This window comes from Akebia trifoliata, chromosome 2 (genome assembly GCF_017979445.1).
Source record: "Akebia trifoliata isolate Shusen 1 chromosome 2, ASM1797944v1, whole genome shotgun sequence".
Lineage (NCBI taxonomy): Eukaryota > Viridiplantae > Streptophyta > Magnoliopsida > Ranunculales > Lardizabalaceae > Akebia > Akebia trifoliata.
In genome coordinates this window covers 224674-243676 of record NC_141376.1, presented here as the reverse complement: position 1 = coordinate 243676, position 19003 = coordinate 224674, and the positions used below count along the sequence as shown (strand labels likewise).

The window sequence follows — 19003 nt, the reverse complement described above, 5'->3', positions numbered from 1 at the left end:
ATTGAACTGAGCCATATTCTTAATTTTTTGTTGTTGTTGTTGTGAAGGTTGGGCCAGTTTCAGGTTCTCAAAAATCTTGTTTGAATACATGTTTTCTAATGGTAGGATTGGGCCAAATAACAGAATAGGTAGACCCAAGCCCGGCCTGCACATCTGACCCAGTCTAAGAACTAAACGAGGCTACTTACACAGTACTCAAACCCAATCCCTGACAGTCCTATTTGTGATACTTTCCTATTTCTTGTGTTTTCTTCTTTGTACCGAAAAATATAAAATAAAAAAGATTGCATTCTTTTTCTATATATTGCACTTTCTATTAGATTGCGAGAAAAGATGCTTGGGATTATGATTGGTGGCAGGCAATAGGTGTAAAGAATTAATGATGAAGTGATTTAAAGGAAATCAAAAGCCCCTCCCATAGGTTATAAAAAGTAACTTGCAAAGTTAAAATAAAATGAAGAATAATGATTTTCTGATGCCCCCCCCCCCCCCGTCTGACACACGCTCCCATATGTCTCCTGATGTGGTATGTGCTAGAATCATAAATTCCTTTTCTCGAGATACACAATTGCACATATGTATTATAGGAAAGAAAATCTTTTGTTTTAGACCATGCCAAGTTAGGGGGTATGTGTTAGAAAATCACTACTGAAAAATCAATTTAAAAAAAAAAAAAAATCACGATAAACTGATTAAAAAAAATCGTTCACTAACATGGCATGTGCAGAGAGTCATATATATATATATTTTTTTCCTTAGAATACACAAGGAAAATACCTATGATTCTATGCATATGCAACATCTGCAAGTGAGTTTTGAGTTTATTTATTTTATTTTTTGCAATCTTTAATTAATTTATGATTGCATAAGCAACCCTTGAACCCATTACCTTAGCTCTAAATATTGTTAGAGATCCTTACGTTGACATTGTTAAATATTGATCATTGGGATTTAATGACTGTTCATTTGAAAAAGGTGATGATGAGAAGCATCTCTGTCTCTCTCCTACATCTATTTTTTTTTTTTTAGGGTTGGACCCAATCCCATATGCATGTGTGTTCAAAGAGTCCATAATAACAATAGTTGAAGGATGTACTACGTCCATCAGACTGTTTTTTTTTGGCTTTTGAAATTAAGGATTGGCAAGCGCACTTACAAGTATGTAGGCCAGAAAAAAATGTAAAAGCTGGCAAAAGGAAAAATAACTGCATTTTAGTAACATTACCCAGCTCCTACTGGAGTATAATATTCGCCCTTCATCATAATTCCATGTTAACAATATGTAGGACCGAGCGATTATTGGAGAGGAGGAGTATTTGTTGTGAGAATATATATATATATTTTTTTGTTGGTGAAACCTAATGGCTCAAGTTAATCAATAAGGTTGAATTTTTGGGCTGTAATGGGTCCAAGGAAAAAAGGAGGCGTTAATCAACAGCAAAAAGTAGAGAATCCTCACTGAAGCAAATGATGGGTATACTCTTTTGATGGAGAAAGGTAGAAAATTAACTGAAACAGTAATGTTTCAAAGAGAAAGAAAAGTAGCTAAAAATCACAGATAGACAGACACAGACTTGTAAGTAATTAATATGGTGGCTAGCTAAGATTATATGTATCTTGCCTTGTTGTCTAATTAAAGAGAATCATAAATAATGATTGTAAACTGATACAATCATCATCATTATGTATTTTTCTTGGAGTAAATGACAAGATCATTACTCACTAAAATAATAATAAAAATAAATAAATGAGAAAATCATTGGATATTACTTGTTGTGGGTTTCATCATCACAAATGTAGCTAACAACCAAGGCATTTTAAGTGGTGTTAAATCATGCATCTCCACCAAAAAGTATTGTTCGGTCAATTAAAGATACTTGATTAAACACTTAAGTATAGTACCTAGGTTTTGTAAATTAACTTGGCAAAATCCGTGAGAAAATTGATTCTCATAACTAACATTTGCAGTCATTGATTGCGTGCACATGGAAAATTGTTTGAAATTAAATGCATCAATGTCAATAACTTAGACCTTAAATTTTCTTGCCCAAAGGAAAATCAATTTCTGTGAAAATGATGAATCAAACATTGGTGAATTGTATTTTGTACCAAAGTTGATTTTGCTAATAATCAAACAAACCCTTATCTACAATGATTTTGCCAAGCTTCCAACATGGATGATTTATGTCTTGTATGATAGAAAAATTATTTTATGATAATTGGTTGATTAATTAATTAGATTGACCCTCTGAAGGATTTTTTTAATAATAATTACAAGTCAAAAAAAAAAAAAAAGAAACCTTTATTTCCATAAATCTATTATCTGTCTTAATCCCCTAGACCAAATAGAGGATGTTTTCATCCCAAAATAATGGTAGGAGGATATGTCATAAAGCATAATGGTGGGATTTCATAAATTATTTTGTACCGTCCCTATCCATCACTTTCCTCCCCTTTTGATCCTTTTGAGACTTCAAATTAAGTGCTAATTTTTTTTTTTTTTGATACTATTAATTATCGTTAGTGTGATATTAAAAAGAATAATTTATCAAACTTATTTACCAACATGGTAAACTGTACATCTTATTTTTTGAAAAACGGTAATTTATCATTTTCAAAAATATTTTATTTTACCAAAAAGGTAAAAATAATAATTTTTATATTTTTGTTACTGAAAATATTATTTTTTGTCGGAAAGACCTTTCTGACATTGTATAAAATACATTCTGATCTCATGTCAGAAGGATTCTTCCGACAAAAAAGATATTTTCTATAGTAAAACCATGGAAATAACTGTTTTTACTATTTTGGTAAAATAAAATATTTTCGAAAACAGTAAATTATCGTTTTCAGAAATAAAATGTACAATTTATCATTTTGGTAAATAGTTAATATGTCATGCATGTTTTGATAAATTTTCCTATTAAAAGGTCCCTTCTTACTAAAGAGGTATTCTCTCTGATTTAAACCATCTAAATGATCAATATAAGTTACTATTTATTTAGCAAAACAAATATATTAGGTGGGAGACAACTAAAGGTGGGTCTTGCTTTCCCAATTTCTGTGCAAATTTGAGGTGTGCCACTTACAGAATGTGCCTTCATTTATTTATTTTATTTAGGTAATCAAGTGCCCCCAAATTTCGTTGTTTATGGTTAGACAATACTCACACAAAAGTAATTAGGCGCCTATAACCAATCTTATTTGAGTTATGCTAGTGTGCCTAACTTAGTAAGACTTCAAATGTTGTTGGGCCAACTTAGATTTCCTCGTTTGGCAACATAACACCACCCCACTTTAGGGTTCATTCATGGCATAGTTATTCAGATTTTAAAACAAGAAAATTGAAAAATAATTTTCTTTTTTTTTGGATTTGATCCAAAGATTTGAAAATGGGTGGTCACTAGACTTCCAATTTGAAAATTAAAATCACACTATGAATACAAATCACTAATCAATATATGGATATGAAGCCCACCCAAGAATTTTGTGGTAAATCTCGTGAACAAAATTATACAATTGTGAGGAGAATCTGAAGTTTCGTATTACGCAATTCCTGGATTAAGTTAAGGACTAGTGTACCTCCAAAGAAATGTGTGACCAAAGAACTCCCCCTAGTTATCAAGACAAGCCCTCACTTCAATTGAGATGAACTTATAAAATAATAATAATAATAATAATGCGCAATGTGCACATCCTTTTGAACTACGTATAATGCGCAATGTGCACCCCTGCTTGGAAACAATCAAAACAAGATGTTTTATATAAATAAAAATTATATTTCAAAATAATTTTTGGTGGTTTAATATTTTATTTTGTAAGGACTTGAACTTTCAAACTTCTCGAAACAAAAGCTCCTTGTTTTGGTAGAAAACATTGAAAATTTCAAATTTAAGCTATAAGAGATCCCTAATATAAATAGCAACGATCATATCTTAATCTTTTTTTTTCTTTTTTAAACATGGTTTCCCCGTTGTTCAAGGCTTGATCAACTGATAATTCTTAATCTTTGTTGTTCAAATGTGAGCCATAAAAGTAAGTGGTATGTGTGAAGGATTGCATCACCAAACAGCCAAATCTGTAGAAATAACATTTTATTTACTAGTTGTCTAACAGTTGGGTATTAACTATGATTCTAGTTATAAAGTGATGATTTGGGCCACAATCGAAATGAAAAGAACTAAAAAAAATTGCGCTTTTATAAAAAAGGGGATGAATTATGTTTTAAAGAATTCTAAGTTGATCAAGCCTCGAAATCCAAAGATCACTGTAACAAAAAAAATTTCGCACCATATTTCTCTTTACATTGGAATGATTTTTCAACATATAGTAATAGTAGTGGTTCCATTAATTGGGTGCCCATTATCTTTAAAATTTTAAACTTCCATTGGTGTGGACACGCTCTAGTTTCATGTCCACCCACGTAAGATAGAGAGTGGATCCTCTGTAGCGCTATTTTGTTATAGTGCCTTGTAACTCACTTAGACGGTTAAGAGAGTGCCACGTCAACCACAAACTTAAACTACACCGTTTTAAAGTGTTTGAAAATTGGAGGTTTAGTGACTGTCCATTTTCATTGCCATGCATCATGTAATGAAAGACATTTTTAATTTTTTCAAATCTGATCTAAATCATAAGTACAAGGATCTGACTTGTTATTATTATTTTTTTTTAAATTGATGTTTTGTGGAATGTAGACGAAGAGCTACAGGGGTGCTATAGGAAAATGGCGCTTCAGAGGATCCATTCCCAGTAATTTAATGGTGAGGTGAGTTACGGAAATGTTTCCATTATCATCAAGAGACAAAGGGAAAACGACCGTGTGTGTATATCAAAGCTAAAAAACAGAAAAATAATAATACTAGTAGCTCCTGTGAATTGTGATAGCGAGCGAGACTAGAGCTTTCATCACAGCTAGCCTGGCATTATTGATCCTTCTCTTCTTCTACCACTACCGTGCACTCGTATGTACAGTCCATGTAACACCACCCCATCCACATCCCTTTGCTTGCTTTGATTCTCCCCTACCCTACACACGTCCGGTCCAACACATTCTTAATTAAACTTACTTACCACTGCCATGCCCATTATGTCAATCAATTCAAGACCATTCAATTGATCATGGGCCAACTCCTTGTCCTGGATTTTCACAAATACATCTCAAGTTGCATGATCGACTGAGAATGGGATGTTAATTACATTTAATTTTTGTAGTAAGAAGTTAATTTACCATTTTTTAAGGTTATAAATGGATAAAACTTTCCTTTCTTTGCCGATGCGGAGTCCAAATCAGTTGGGAAATTTGGATTAGATTAGACAGGCAGAAACAGATGTGTCATAGTAGGATTTTTCATTTTAATGGCCCCATACCGCCTCTGAAATCATATCTTCAGTAGCAGACAGTTTTTTTTTAATGGAGGGTGACAATTTGGTCATGTGTAACCCAATTAGGGACTGACATCTGTACTTGGTAGATTGGGCTCAAAATGCTTGACTCATGACCAAGTGACCCCATAATCCAAATTTCCTATCTATTGGGCTTGATGATGTTCCCCATGGAAGAAAAGTTGCTCAATCAGACTGATTTTTGATTTGTTGGTAAAGAGAGAGTCTCATGGCTCATGGCTTTGATGTAACACAAAGGCTACGAAATATCCCAATAAAGATAATAAAGAAGGATAAGACACACATGGGATTTGGGTGAAGTAATTTGACCATATTTGTATGTTACCGGCCAATAAATGATACCATTTAAATCTTATACAGTGATTCTATGTGTACGGTAGTCAATCTACAATCAACAGATAGTGCCATCCTTGAGTGGGCCCAATCAAATAAAAAAATTCTATAAAAATCGAATCAAAATTTTGTACTTATGGAAACAATTTATTCCCTAGACATAAGACCCAAAGAAGAAATGTCCCACTGGCACTAATGACTAAATAGAAACTTGAGTGCATCAACATTAAACAATGGCGGAGACGCCACGCACTCCATGACATGAATGATGAACAACTCTCTCTCTCTCTCTCTCCCTCTCCCTTCTTTTAATTTGAAAGGATTTAAGGTAACGTTACTGATTGCTCCAAAAGCAAGGCTCTTAAGACTTAAAGGAAGGCACAAAAACATTTGATGAATTTGGGTCCATCAGATGGACATGGAGAGATATGTGTAGGTGTAGGTCCAGCCAATTGTGTTAGTGGTGTCAGTTGGGCCCAAAAAGTGTGCCGCAAAGCACTGGTGAGTGGGAGTGTTTTTTTAATTTGGCACAAAGATTTATTATAGTTTATTTTGACGAGGGACATCAAATTATCTTTCTACACAAGAATCACTTTCAGTCTTCACGTTTTATCAGCCTTGGTTAATGGTTAGTGTGTCTTTATCAGAAAATTCGGTCTTTTTGCAGAGCTTTATACGTATGAATCCATAGTAATCCTAATCTGGGACTAATCAGTAATCATCCCCGGTCCCCCCCTTGTATACTATAAATCTCTCTCTCTCTCTCTTAAATCCTGATCCTCTCCTCTGCCTCTCGATACTTGGAGAAATGGCTCCAGTGAGCATTTTTTATCTATTTCTTAGTGTTTTTCTTGCAGAAATCAGCAATTGTTTATCCTCGAAGGTGAACTATTTATTGGGGTTCCTTAAATATTCGAATTATATCTATGTTTCTACTGTTTTTTCCTTAAAATTATTTATGGCTCTGGCTCTGACTCTTGGTTGGTATTGCAGGTATATGTTGTATACATGGGTAGCAATACCATTGATGACCCAAATGAGATTTTGAGGCAAAACCACCAAATACTTAGTGTTATTCATGGAGGAAGGTCAGTATTGAATCGTTACACTTGTTTTTAGAGAATTGGGTTTCCTTTACTTATCTTGAACTCTGTTTTCTACAGCACTGAGAAAGCCCAAGCCTCCCATGTTTGTAGTTACAGACATGGTTTCAGAGGATTTGCAGCAAAACTAACAGAGGACCAAGCTTTGGAGATGGCCGGTAAGTTGGTTACCATTTTCTTCTTCTCTTTTAATCGTTCATGAATTTTTTTTTTTTTTTGTTTTTGTAATTAAATTGAAGTCTATAGCTGGATTACTTAATATTACAGGGATGCCCGATGTAGTCTCGGTGTTTCCAAATGTGAAAAGAAAGCTACACACTACTCATTCTTGGGATTTCATGGGTCTTGTAAACGACGAAGCAATGGAAATTCCAGGCTACTCTACCAAGAACCAAGAAAATGTTATTATCGGTTTCATCGATACAGGTGAGACATCTCCTTGCAGGAATTTCTTTAATAAAATTTGAGTGATTTACAGATACCAACTATTATATAAAGAGAGCTTCTACTTTTATCTTGATAAGTCAGCAATTGTATTGGCCTTTCATTGTCAAAATTATACAAAGATTGTTCTTATTATAGATTATGTTTCATTGAAGCTCTTCATTGGATTTATGCGAAATTAACAGATACTCCATCTATGTTTTGAAGTTGTAATTTCTAAATGGACATGTTTTTAAATTCTAATAGTTTAGAGATATCTATAAACACGACAAAGTTTTAATTTTATTACATTGTTTGTTTGAAGCAGAGCTTTTGAGATAATAGGGATTTACAGGTTTCTTAAAGGTTTTATGCTAGCTTGGATTTTTTGTCAATTCCCATTTAATTTTTTTTTTCTTGTGTAGTTTAATGGATCTTTTCCATTATTTTTGTTCAAGTGATTTTAGAAGTTTCAGAGGTGTTTATCTAATAATTATATATAAATTTATTTTCTATATTATATCTGTTCCATTTTCAAAGTGTTCTCTGGCTCACACGCATACAAATTTATGGCATTTCTGCTACTTAGACACGTGCTTACTTGATTGATACCGTCAATTTGTTAGTGAAATTTAACTAAGTTATGCAATGATTAATGACTTTTATTCAGGAATATGGCCCGAATCATCAAGCTTTAATGACCGTGATATGCCTCTAGTGCCTGCTAGATGGAAGGGACAATGTCAATCTGGGGAAGCATTCAATTCTTCATCCTGCAACAGGTTTTGTTCATCTAATGTCTCTGTGTAAAAAACATACTATGAATATTTCTAGATAAGGAGTCTTCGGCTTATTTATTTATATTATTATGTAGGAAAGTGATAGGTGCAAAGTATTATCTAAGCGGCTTTGAAGCTGAAGAAGATTCATTGAGGACGAAGAATTTTAGATCTCCAAGGGACAGCAATGGCCATGGCAGCCACACAGCCTCAATCGCTGCTGGTCGTTATGTAACAAACATGAATTTTAATGGCTTGGCTGCTGGAGGAGCTAGAGGAGGTGCACCCATGGCTAGGATTGCAGTATACAAAACATGCTGGGATTCAGGTTGTTATGATGTGGATTTACTGGCTGCCTTCGATGATGCAATCAAAGATGGCGTTCATATCTTGTCTCTCTCTCTGGGCCCCGATGCTCCTCAGGGAGATTACTTCAATGATGCTATCTCTATAGGGTCATTTCATGCTGCTAGCCATGGAATTGTAGTTGTTTCTTCAGTGGGAAATGAAGGCATTCAAGGCTCTGCAACGAATCTTGCACCATGGATGATCACTGTCGCTGCTACTTCAATGGACAGGGATTTCACTTCTGATGTCATACTAGGAGATGGAACTAACTACACGGTAATGCTCTTTAGCTGTCAAATGTTCAGAGATTCAAACAAACTTCTTAGATTATAACAGTTCTGCGCCATTGAATAGGGTGAAAGCCTCACTCTCTTTGAGACAAATAACTCCACGAGGATCATCTCTGCTTCGGAAGCGTACGCTGGGTACTTCACTCCTTATCAGTCTAGGTAAAACGAAAGTATACTTATTAGTTACTAGATACGAATTCATAAGGCAAATTCTGACTTTATCTTTCCTATATATCCCTCTAGTTACTGTTTAGATAGCTCATTGAATAGTACCAAGGCTAGAGGAAAGGTACTGGTTTGTCAACATGCTGAGAGTTCTTCAGAGTCAAAGCTGGCAAAGAGCATAGTAGTGAAACAAGCCGGTGGTGTAGGGATGATTCTCATAGATGAAACAGATAAAGATGTTGCCATTCCCTTTGTGATCCCTGCAGCTATTGTTGGAACACGGATAGGGAACAGGATTCTATCATATATTAATCACACACGGTTGGCTTTCTCCTTTACCAGATTGAAGACTTAACTAGGTCTTTTATTCTCTGTGTTTCCTAATGTGGGTTGTTTCTCTGTCCGTTTCCAGGAAACCGACCACCCATATCTTGCCTGCAAAGACCGTATTAGGATCTCAGCCTGCTCCTCGGGTTGCAGCATTTTCTTCGAAAGGTCCCAATTCGTTGACCCCTGAAATTTTGAAGGTAAAACTTTCAATAAGGATCAAGCAATCTCAGTGGGCTCGTTGGGTTCCTCAATATCATTTTGCTTTTTTTTTTTTTTTTGATTATTTTGTTTTTGTAGCCTGATGTCACAGCTCCTGGATTGAATATCCTTGCGGCCTGGTCTCCAGCAATGGGGAAAATGGATTTCAACATTCTCTCTGGAACTTCCATGTCTTGTCCTCACGTAACAGGAGTTGTCGCCTTGATCAAAGCAGTGTATCCATCATGGTCTCCTTCTGCCATCAAATCAGCAATCATGACAACTGGTAAAATCTCAAATTTACAAATAATAAGTTGTATAGTTATGTTAATGTTTCAAAACTCAACACGGTTGATGTTTCAAATTTGATTACCACTTGAAACTTGGTCTGAAAGTTTACCTTTTTTTCTATTTTCTCAAATTTGTTTTGTAATCCTACTTTTGAAGCCTTTAATGCCCAATCGTTTTTTTTTTTTGGAATGAGTTTTAACGCCTTGATCAAATCTTTACTCGAGTAAATTTAGTGATATCAAGTGATCAACTGACTTTAAAATATTATTAACATCTACAACTTTCCAAGAATACAGTTAAAAAGTTCAAAATTGTTCACAAATTCGTCACTGTTTTGGGCCTGAACTTGATTCACTGAGACATGGTTGAGTACCCCTTTGGACACTTTTGTTTATTTATTTTTTTAGTCTGTAATTCTTGTTACTATGTTTTGGATTTAAAAGTATCATATTAATTGTTATCATATTTTGAGAAAACCAATTTGCAAGGAAACTTGTCAAGAGTCGATCAAAACACCTATATTTTGATAAGCAATCAAGGTAACTTCAAATGTTAAGACGAGCTTTTACAACTATGATAATGCCCGTAACCTTCTCAAGAGTCTAAAATGTGAAAGTAAAATGCAGCTACCGTGTTGGATAAGAAGGGGAAACGCATAACGGTGGACCCTACTGGAAGAAGGGGGAATCCCTTTGATTACGGTGCAGGCTTTGTGGACCCTGTAAAAGTCCTTAATCCTGGTCTAGTCTACGACTCAGAACCAAATGATTACAAAGCCTTCCTCTGTTCGATCGGCTATGATGAGAAGTCGCTACATCTTATCACAAGAGACAACAGCACATGTAACAAAAAATTCCCGACAGCTTCCCACCTGAACTATCCATCGATCACCTTGCCTAATCTTAGGGGTAGTTACTCAGTGAAGCGAACTGTGACAAATGTGGGGATGCCAAGAAGTATTTATAGAGCAGTTGTGTCTTCTCCTACAGGAATTAAGGTCACTGTTTCTCCGAAGCTTCTGATCTTCAAGAACTACGAGCAAAAGATCAATTTCACTGTGAATTTCAAGGTGATTGCTCCATCAAAGGGCTATGTATTTGGGTCCTTGACATGGTGGAAAGGAAAGCTAAGAGTACGCAGTCCGCTGGTTGTCCGGGTCGCATCTTCAAATTCAGGATTGTTGAGATAAATGGCAGTAAGTTTGAAAAATTAAGAATATGGGATTTAATATCCTTGAAAGCTACAAAAGTATGAGAGATAAGATGGTAATGAAGAACTCCAATGGACATGTGTTCTACACTTATTCACTCACTTTGCTTGGAGCAAACAGAAAGTGAAACGCTCTAGTGGACTGACTGTGAATCACAGATTAAAGGATTATTGAAGCTTTGATTGACATTTTACCAACACAGAGAACAATGGTTTCCATGTAATAAGATCTCATCATGTACTAGTGGTTTAAAATCAAGTTCTGTATATAGCTGAAGTTTGATAGGAATGAATGAAACTTAATCCGACCCACATATACTACTCTTCCAAGGTTTAATATTAGCCTTGTTAAAATCAATGGAAATCTTTTGTGAGAATTTTAATGTGAATTCGAACTGGCTCACATCTATGTTTTCAAGGTAGAATAGAAAACCTGATTGTTGTTGAGCTTCTGATAAATAGTAGTAACAATTTTCTTTCGTTGTTCATGACTTGCTAGTGTTTGATTGATGTTTTATCATGGGAAACAAGCAATTTAAAAGAAATATATATATTTTTTTGCGTTTCCTTAAAACAGGCAATCTGAAGGAATTTTTTGTTTAGATAATTGGAATAATCTGAAGGATTAAGGAATGAGTATATGAGAGAGAGAGAGAGAGTTGAGAAACAACTTGGCTTGAAAAAGGTACTTTTAGAATAAAAGCACATCCTAATCCATTGGTCATCTAGTGATTTAACGACACCTGATTCACCACTTGGCACCGCTTTCAGATACTTGGTATAGATTCCTTTTGCAAAATTTAAGTTATCAAAGTGAATTGGAGTCTGTCCTAGGTTCTCTCCTAAGTTGTAAGGAGAGAAATAACAAAACCTTGTCCCTATAAAGGATTCCGAGGGCAATGTTAAAGATTTTCAAGTAAAGAGTATCTTTGAATATGGAGTCTGTTCTGTACTGTGGATGATGCTTTAGGCTTAGATTAATCTCCTTAGCCACAAGTCAAATACACAGCTGTGTGAGTGTGACTAAAAGTTCTTGAGAAACCATTAAAAATATTAAAGAAGTACTCCTCCATAAAAATACGGAATTTGTCTGAGAGTAAAGCTCAACTCAAGTCATACATCTTCCTTTTTTTTTTTGTTTTGTTTGTGTTCAAGAAAGTAATTCTAATATGTATGGTGCGAACTGCAAGTCAATGAGTACCCATGCCTTTTTTGGTTTGGTGCACTGTCTTAAAAAGTATGGAACCCCACACCACCATGATTGATGACTTCTGCTCAAAATTTAAGGAAGAAATGGCCCAATGGAAATTAAATAGATGATCCACCATTAAAGTCAGTTTTAAAAAGGATAATATATCTATCTATCTATCTAATCAGAGATGATTGTATATATTTATATATATTATCACTATATTGGTATGGCCGTCAGTCTATTATAATCAATAAAGAAATATAGATAGAGTAACCCTTGAGTGGGCCCCGATCCAAAATTTAGGAAAATACGGTCTTTATGCAGTGCTTTTTATACGTATAAATCTAGTAATCACTTCAGAGTTCAGTCTCCCTTGTATAGATCTCCATCTCACTCTCTCTTAGATCTGAATGTGATCCTCTTCTCTCCTCTGTCTATCGATATTTGGAGAGATGGCTCTATTGAGTTACAGGAGCATTGTTTATCTACTATTTCTTAGTGTTTTCCTTGGAGAAACTAGCTTTTGTTTATCAACCAAGGTGAACCAGTTACTTGGGTTCTTTAAATATACAAACTCAAATTTTCTACGGTTTTTTTTTTTTTTTAATTATATATGATTCTGGGTAATGCAGGTATATGTTGTATTCATGGGTAGCAAAACCAGTGATGACCCAGATGAGATTTTGAGGCAAAACCACCAAATGCGTAGTGTTATTCATGGAGGAAGGTCGGTGTTGAATCCTAACAGTTGTTTCACTTTTTAGAGAATTGGGTTTCCTTTATTTCTGGTTTTTCATCCATTACTTTTATTTAACTATGTCTTCTGCAGCAATGAAAAAGCCCAAGCCTCCCATGTGTGTAGTTACAGACATGGTTTCAGAGGATTTGCAGCAAAACTAACTGAGGACCAAGCTTTGGAGATGGCCAGTAAGTTGGTTATTATTTTCTCCTTGTCTCTTATGAATTTTTTTTTGTAATTCAATTGAAATTCCATAACTGGATTGTTTTAACATTACAGGGATGCCCGGTGTGGTCTCAGTTTTTCCGAATGTAAAAAGAAAGCTACACACTACTCATGCTTGGGATTTCATGGGTCTTGGGAGCGGTGAAGCAATGGAAATACCAGGCTATTCTGCCAAGAACCAAGAAAATGTTATTATCGGTTTCATCGATACAGGTAAGAAATCTCCTTACATTGGTTTCTTGGATGAAATTTGAGAAATTTACAGATACCAACTATGTATATACAGAGGACTTCTGCTTTTATCTTGATAATTAAACAATGGTAAAAATATGAAAAGGTTGTTATTCTAAACAATGGTAATAATGTTATTATAGGATATGTTTCATTGAAGCTCTTCATTGGGTTTATGAGATATTTACAGATTCCATCTTTGTTTTGAATTTGTAATTTCTAAGTGGACATATTTTTTTATTGGATCCCCACGAGATCGCAACACCGCTTTGAGTGAATACCCACCCAATGGTCGACCTAGATTCATTTAAATCTATGTTGCAACTTACATTAAAGTGAAAAATCCATTAAAATATAAAACATAATAAGTAGTTACTTTTAAAATTTTAAAAATACTAGATATTGCATCCCATTGTGCTTGATAAAGATTTCCAGTATATCTATTTAACTTATCAACGACATGTGACATATCTGGTCTAATGCAATGCATAACTTACATTAAACTATCAATTACTCTAGCTTGGTGTAATTTATTATAAGAAAGTTTGATGCTGGGATCATATGGTGTAGATATAGGCTCACTATCTAAATGATTATATTTCTTAAGAATTTTCTTTATGTAATGAGATTGAGTCAAAGTAATCTTACCATCATCTCTAAGAATTTTAATTCCTAAAATCATATATGTTCTACCCAACTCTTTCATATCAGAGCTAGATCATAAAAATGACTTATCTATAATGTTGAAAACATCAATACCAAATATAAGCATGCCATCCACACATAAAACATATAATAACACCTTGTTTCCATTGAATCTATTGTAAACATATTTGTTAAATTGACTTATTTCGAAACCATATTGTGTTAAGTAACATTCACGGAATAAAAGTGCCCTTCACCTTTCCAAAAAGCAACAAGCAAATAATATTTGATTTAATTGAATATAAAAAATACTTATAGTATTTATCTAAAAATAATCTTAAATATTAACAGCAGCTATATCTATAAGCTTGACAAAGTTTTATTTTTATTACATTGTTTGATGGAAGCAGAGAGTTTTGATATAATCGGTATTTACAGATTTTTTAAAGGTTTTATGCGGACATGGATTTTTGGTTAGTTTCTTGTGTAGTTTAATGAATCTTTCTTTTTTTTTTTTGTCATTATTTTTCTTCATGTGGTTTTAGAAGTTATATCTAAGTTCATTTTCTTCAATGAATCTGTTCCATTTCAGAAGATTTCTTTGGCTTATACACATACAGATTTATGGCATTCTGCTACTTAGACTGGTGTGCTTACTTGATGGATACCATCAACGTTACAATTTTTTTTTGATAAGTATAATATATTGATGAAAAGAGGGAAAGCAAAGTACAAGGAGGCCGAGGGAGCTTCTATAAAAGCAACAAAAGAAAGGAAAACAAAAACATCAATGGTGACATAAAGAGTTCTATCTAAAAACAAAGTCATCAAAAGTAGTCCCCGTGAACTCTATATTCTGTTTCAACCAAAGATACAACAGGCCCAAGATCTCCACAAAGCTACCATGAGAGTTTCTCATCTTATTGTTGAACACCCTATTATTTCTTTCAATCCACACCCCCCAAGCAATAGCCGATGGAAGCATAGCCCAAAGAAGTCTCTTTTTGGAAGAGAAAGCATTATTGGCTCACCCTTCAAGCAACGAGGAGAACTTACGAGGAAAGACCCAATGAATATGAAAAAGACCAAGGAAAATTGACCAAATATTAAGAGAAAAAGGGCAATGAATTAAAATATGGTTGACAAACTCCCCATCCTTCAAGCAGAGGGGACAAACATTAGGTGTAATCCAACCCCGAGCAATCAAATTGTCCATCGTAAGAATCTTCCCAAAGGAAGCCAACCAAACGAAGAAGGAGATTTTAGAAGGAACTGAATTGGACCAAATAATGGACCCCAGAAATGATCGATCTGCATAAGGATTGAGCCACTTATGGAAAGACCTGACAGAGAATCTCAAGTCCTTAACCCTCGTCCATTCCCACCTATCCTGTTCACTTACGTCGAGAAGAAATGAATGCAAGAGATCAAGGAAAGATGTCACCTCTGTTAGCTCCCAATCATTAAAATTTCTCCTGAATCCCAAATCCCAGGTAGAGCTAGAATCATTGCGAATCAAACATTGTTGGATTGAGCAGTTCTTTTTCAGCGAACAGGTGTACAATGATGGAAATTGAGCTGCTAGAGGTGATGTGCCACACCAATTATCCTCCCAGAATCTGATCTTATCTCCCATACCCGCTTTGAATCTAATTCCTTTCTCAAACTCCTCGCTCACCTTAAGTATCCCCTTCCAAACGCTACACCCATACGAGCCTTTAGCCTCTCACTATACCAGCCTAATCTCTTTTCCCCATACTTGGCCATAATGACCCTCCTCAACGTTACAATTTAACTAGGTTATGCATTAATTAATGACCATTTATGCAGGAATATGGCCAGAATCTCCAAGCTTTCATGATTGCGGTATGCCTCCAGTGCCTGCTAGATGGAAGGGACGATGTCAATCTGGAGAAGCATTTAATGCTTCATCTTGCAATAGGTTTTATTGATCGAATGTCTTGAGTGTAGACTCATGCCTTGAAAACTTCTAGATATAGTCTTCAGCTTATTTATTTATTTATTATGTAGGAAAGTGATAGGTGCAAGGTATTATCTAACTGGCTATGAAGCTGAAGTACCCCCACAACAGGCAAAGAGCTTCAGATCTCCAAGGGACAGTGATGGCCATGGCAGCCATGCAGCCTCAATCGCTGCTGGTCGCTATGTGACAAACATGAATTTTAATGGCTTGGCTGCTGGAGTAGCTAGAGGAGGTGCACCCATGGTGAGGATTGCAATATACAAAACATGTTGGGATTCAGGTTGCTTTGATGTGGACTTACTAGCTGCCTTTGATGATGCAATCAAAGATGGCGTCCACATCTTGTCTCTCTCTCTGGGTGCTCCTCCAGGAGATTACTTCGAAAGCGCTATCTCGATAGGGTCATTCCATGCTGCTAGCCATGGAGTTGTCGTTGTTTCTTCCATCAGAAACGGAGGCATTTAAGACTCTCCATCGAATCTTGCACCATGGATGATCACTGTTGGAGCTGTTTCCATGGACAGGGATTTCACATCTGATGTTGTACTGGGAGATGGAACTAACTACGCGGTAATGGTCTTTAGCTGTCGAATTTTCAGAGATTCATCCAAACTTCTTAGAGTGTAACTTTTTTGGGCCATTGAATAGGGTGAAAGCCTCACTCGCCTCAAGACAAATAACCCCACAAGAATCATCTCTGCTTCAGAAGCCTATGCTGGGGACTACACACCTTATCAATCTAGGTAAAGTGAAAGTGTGCTTTGCAGTTACTAGATACGTATTCATAAGGGGATTTCTGATTAGTACCAAGGCCAGAGGAAAGGTTCTGGTTTGTCGGCATAAGGAGAGTATTTTCGACAGAGAAGCGAGTCCTTCAGACTTAGACCCGAAGCTGGCAAAGAGCATAGCAGTGAAAGAAGCCGGTGGAGTAGGGGTGATTTTCATACAGGAAACAGATACAGTTCCCGCCATTCTCTTCGTGATCCCTGCAGCTATTGTTGGAACACTGATAGGGGACAGGATTCTATCATATATTAATCACACACGGTTCGTTTTCTCTTACCTACCAGTTTGAAAGACTCAACTCAACGAGGTCTTTTATTATCTGTGTTTCCTAATGTGGATTGTTTCTCTATCCATTTCCAGGAAACCAACTGCCCAGATCTTGCCTGCAAAGACTGTAATAGGATCTCAGCCTGCTCCTCGGGTTGCTGCATTTTCTTCGAGAGATCCCAATGTTGTGACCCCTGAGATTTTGAAGGTAAAACTTTCAACAGGGACCAAGTAATATTAGTGGGCTCACTGGATACCTTACCATCATTTTGCGTTTTTGTTTTTGTTGTGATTGTTCTGATTTTGTAGCCTGATATTACGGCTCCTGGATTAAATATCCTCGCTGCCTGGTCTCCAGCATTCAAAAAATTGAATTACAACATTGCCTCTGGTACTTCTATGGCTTGTCCTCACGTAACAGGAGTTGTAGCCTTGATCAAAGCTGTGAATCCATCATGGTCCCCTTCTGCGATCAAATCAGCGATCATGACAACTGGTAAAATCTCCATGTCACATTTATATATTTACATTAATGTTTCAAAACTCAGCATGGTTTGATGTTGAATTTGATTGCCAGTTGAAACTTGGTCTGAAAGTTTATCTTTTCTTGAATTTAAAATACACATTTTGTCATCCAAATTTTGAGCTCTTTAATACCCAGTCTCTACCTACCAAAAAAAAAAAAAAAAAATACCCACTCTCTCTTTTTTCCCTCTTCGAATTAATTTTCTGCTGGAATGAGTTTTGAAGCCTTGATTTAATCTCTAATCGAGTAAATTTAGTGAGCTCAAATGCTCAACTGGATTTAAAATATAATTTACATCTGTAACTTTCCAAGAATTCGGCAAAGGTTTAAAAATGTTTTCAAATTCATCACTGTGAATTTATTTTTTCAGTGTATAATTCTTGTTACTAAGATATGATCATATTAGCCCGTATAACCTTCTCAAGAGAGTCCAAAATGTGATGCAGCTACGGTGTTGAATAACAAGGGGAAACGCATAACAGTGGAGCCTACAGGAAGAAGGGGGACTCCCTTTGATTATGGTGCAGGCTTTGTGAAGCCTACAAAAGTCCTTAATCCTGGTCTTGTCTATGATGCAAAACCCAATGATTACAAAGCCTTCCTTTGTTCCATCGGCTACGATGACAAGTCATTACGTCTCGTCACAAGAGACAACAGCACTTGTAACCAAAAATTCCCAACAGCTTCTGACCTCAACTATCCATCCATCACAGTGCCCAATCTTCATCTCAGGAATAGCTACTCAGTGACGCGAACTGTGACAAATGTGGGGGTACCAAGAAGTACTTATAGAGCACTTGTCTCTTCTCCAAGTGGGATTAGGGTTACTGTTTCTCCCAAGCTTCTCTTCTTCAACAAATATGGACAAAAGAACAATTTCACTGTGAACTTCAAGGTGATTGCTCCATCAAAGGGCTACGTATTTGGGTCCTTGACATGGAGCAAAGGTAATCTAAGAGTAACCAGCCCACTAGTTGTCCGTGTCGCATCTTCAAACTCTTGATTGGTGAAGTGAACATGTTGGAATATTTAACAAAGACACCTGTCAAACATGCATCTTTGGTTAAATAAATGGAGTATCAATTGCCTAAAAGTGTAAGGGAAAACTGTGATTTATAATTGCAGCCAATATGGAATCTTGGTAAGAGTAGATTATGAGTTTGTTTGTCTGATATTCACCTATTACTAGAGTATTTATGATGGGTAAAGACCTAACTAACCGAGTCCTCTTTATAAATAGGTGGTTGGCCTCGCACTCTCTTAGCTATTTATAATTGTGTAATAAATATAGAGATTTCCATCACCATCGTGTAGAAGAATTGGAGACGAGTGAGGACATCAACTTTGGACAATGAAAGGATTTCAATATTGAAAAAAGGAAACAAGTAAATCAATTGAGTAAGGGTTGCAATATGATATGCTTTAGCTGAACATTTACCAATTAAAGTTGCATCAAGATTTGAGAATTCCCATATCTCCATGCTCCATCATGCCGATGTGTGACAATTACAAGTCAGCATAGGTATCTCTTTT

General features: G+C 35.7%; 1 protein-coding gene and 1 pseudogene across 2 annotated transcripts; both read left to right on the top strand.

The window, feature by feature from the left end:
- Positions 1 to 6373: 6373 nt before the first annotated feature.
- Positions 6374 to 11252, top strand: LOC147408490 (subtilisin-like serine-protease S). The gene is made up of 11 exons (XM_086418728.1): positions 6374 to 6622; positions 6733 to 6827; positions 6903 to 7000; positions 7110 to 7268; positions 7936 to 8047; positions 8140 to 8668; positions 8747 to 8841; positions 8926 to 9168; positions 9260 to 9374; positions 9475 to 9661; positions 10293 to 11252. The coding sequence occupies exons 1-11, from the start codon at positions 6548 to 6550 to the stop codon at positions 10853 to 10855; spliced, it is 2271 nt and encodes a 756-aa protein (XP_086274854.1). The 5' UTR covers positions 6374 to 6547; the 3' UTR covers positions 10856 to 11252.
- Positions 11253 to 12319: 1067 nt separating this feature from the next.
- On the top strand, positions 12320 to 18642 carry LOC147408489 (subtilisin-like serine-protease S; annotated as a pseudogene). The gene is made up of 11 exons (XR_015170686.1): positions 12320 to 12606; positions 12700 to 12794; positions 12897 to 12994; positions 13086 to 13244; positions 15738 to 15849; positions 15939 to 16461; positions 16540 to 16634; positions 16666 to 16938; positions 17038 to 17152; positions 17254 to 17440; positions 17917 to 18642. The product of XR_015170686.1 is annotated as a subtilisin-like serine-protease S (transcript).
- The last annotated feature ends 361 nt before the right edge of the window (positions 18643 to 19003 follow it).

Bases quoted from the DNA above. Each gene is read 5' to 3' on its own strand.
- LOC147408490 (XM_086418728.1), top strand. From the start codon at position 6,548: ATGGCTCCAGTGAGCATTTTTTATCTATTTCTTAGTGTTTTTCTTGCA. The intron at 7,001-7,109 runs GTAAGTTGGTTA...TTAATATTACAG, and splicing joins CCAAGCTTTGGAGATGGCCG to GGATGCCCGATGTAGTCTCG. The intron at 7,269-7,935 runs GTGAGACATCTC...ACTTTTATTCAG, and splicing joins TATCGGTTTCATCGATACAG to GAATATGGCCCGAATCATCA.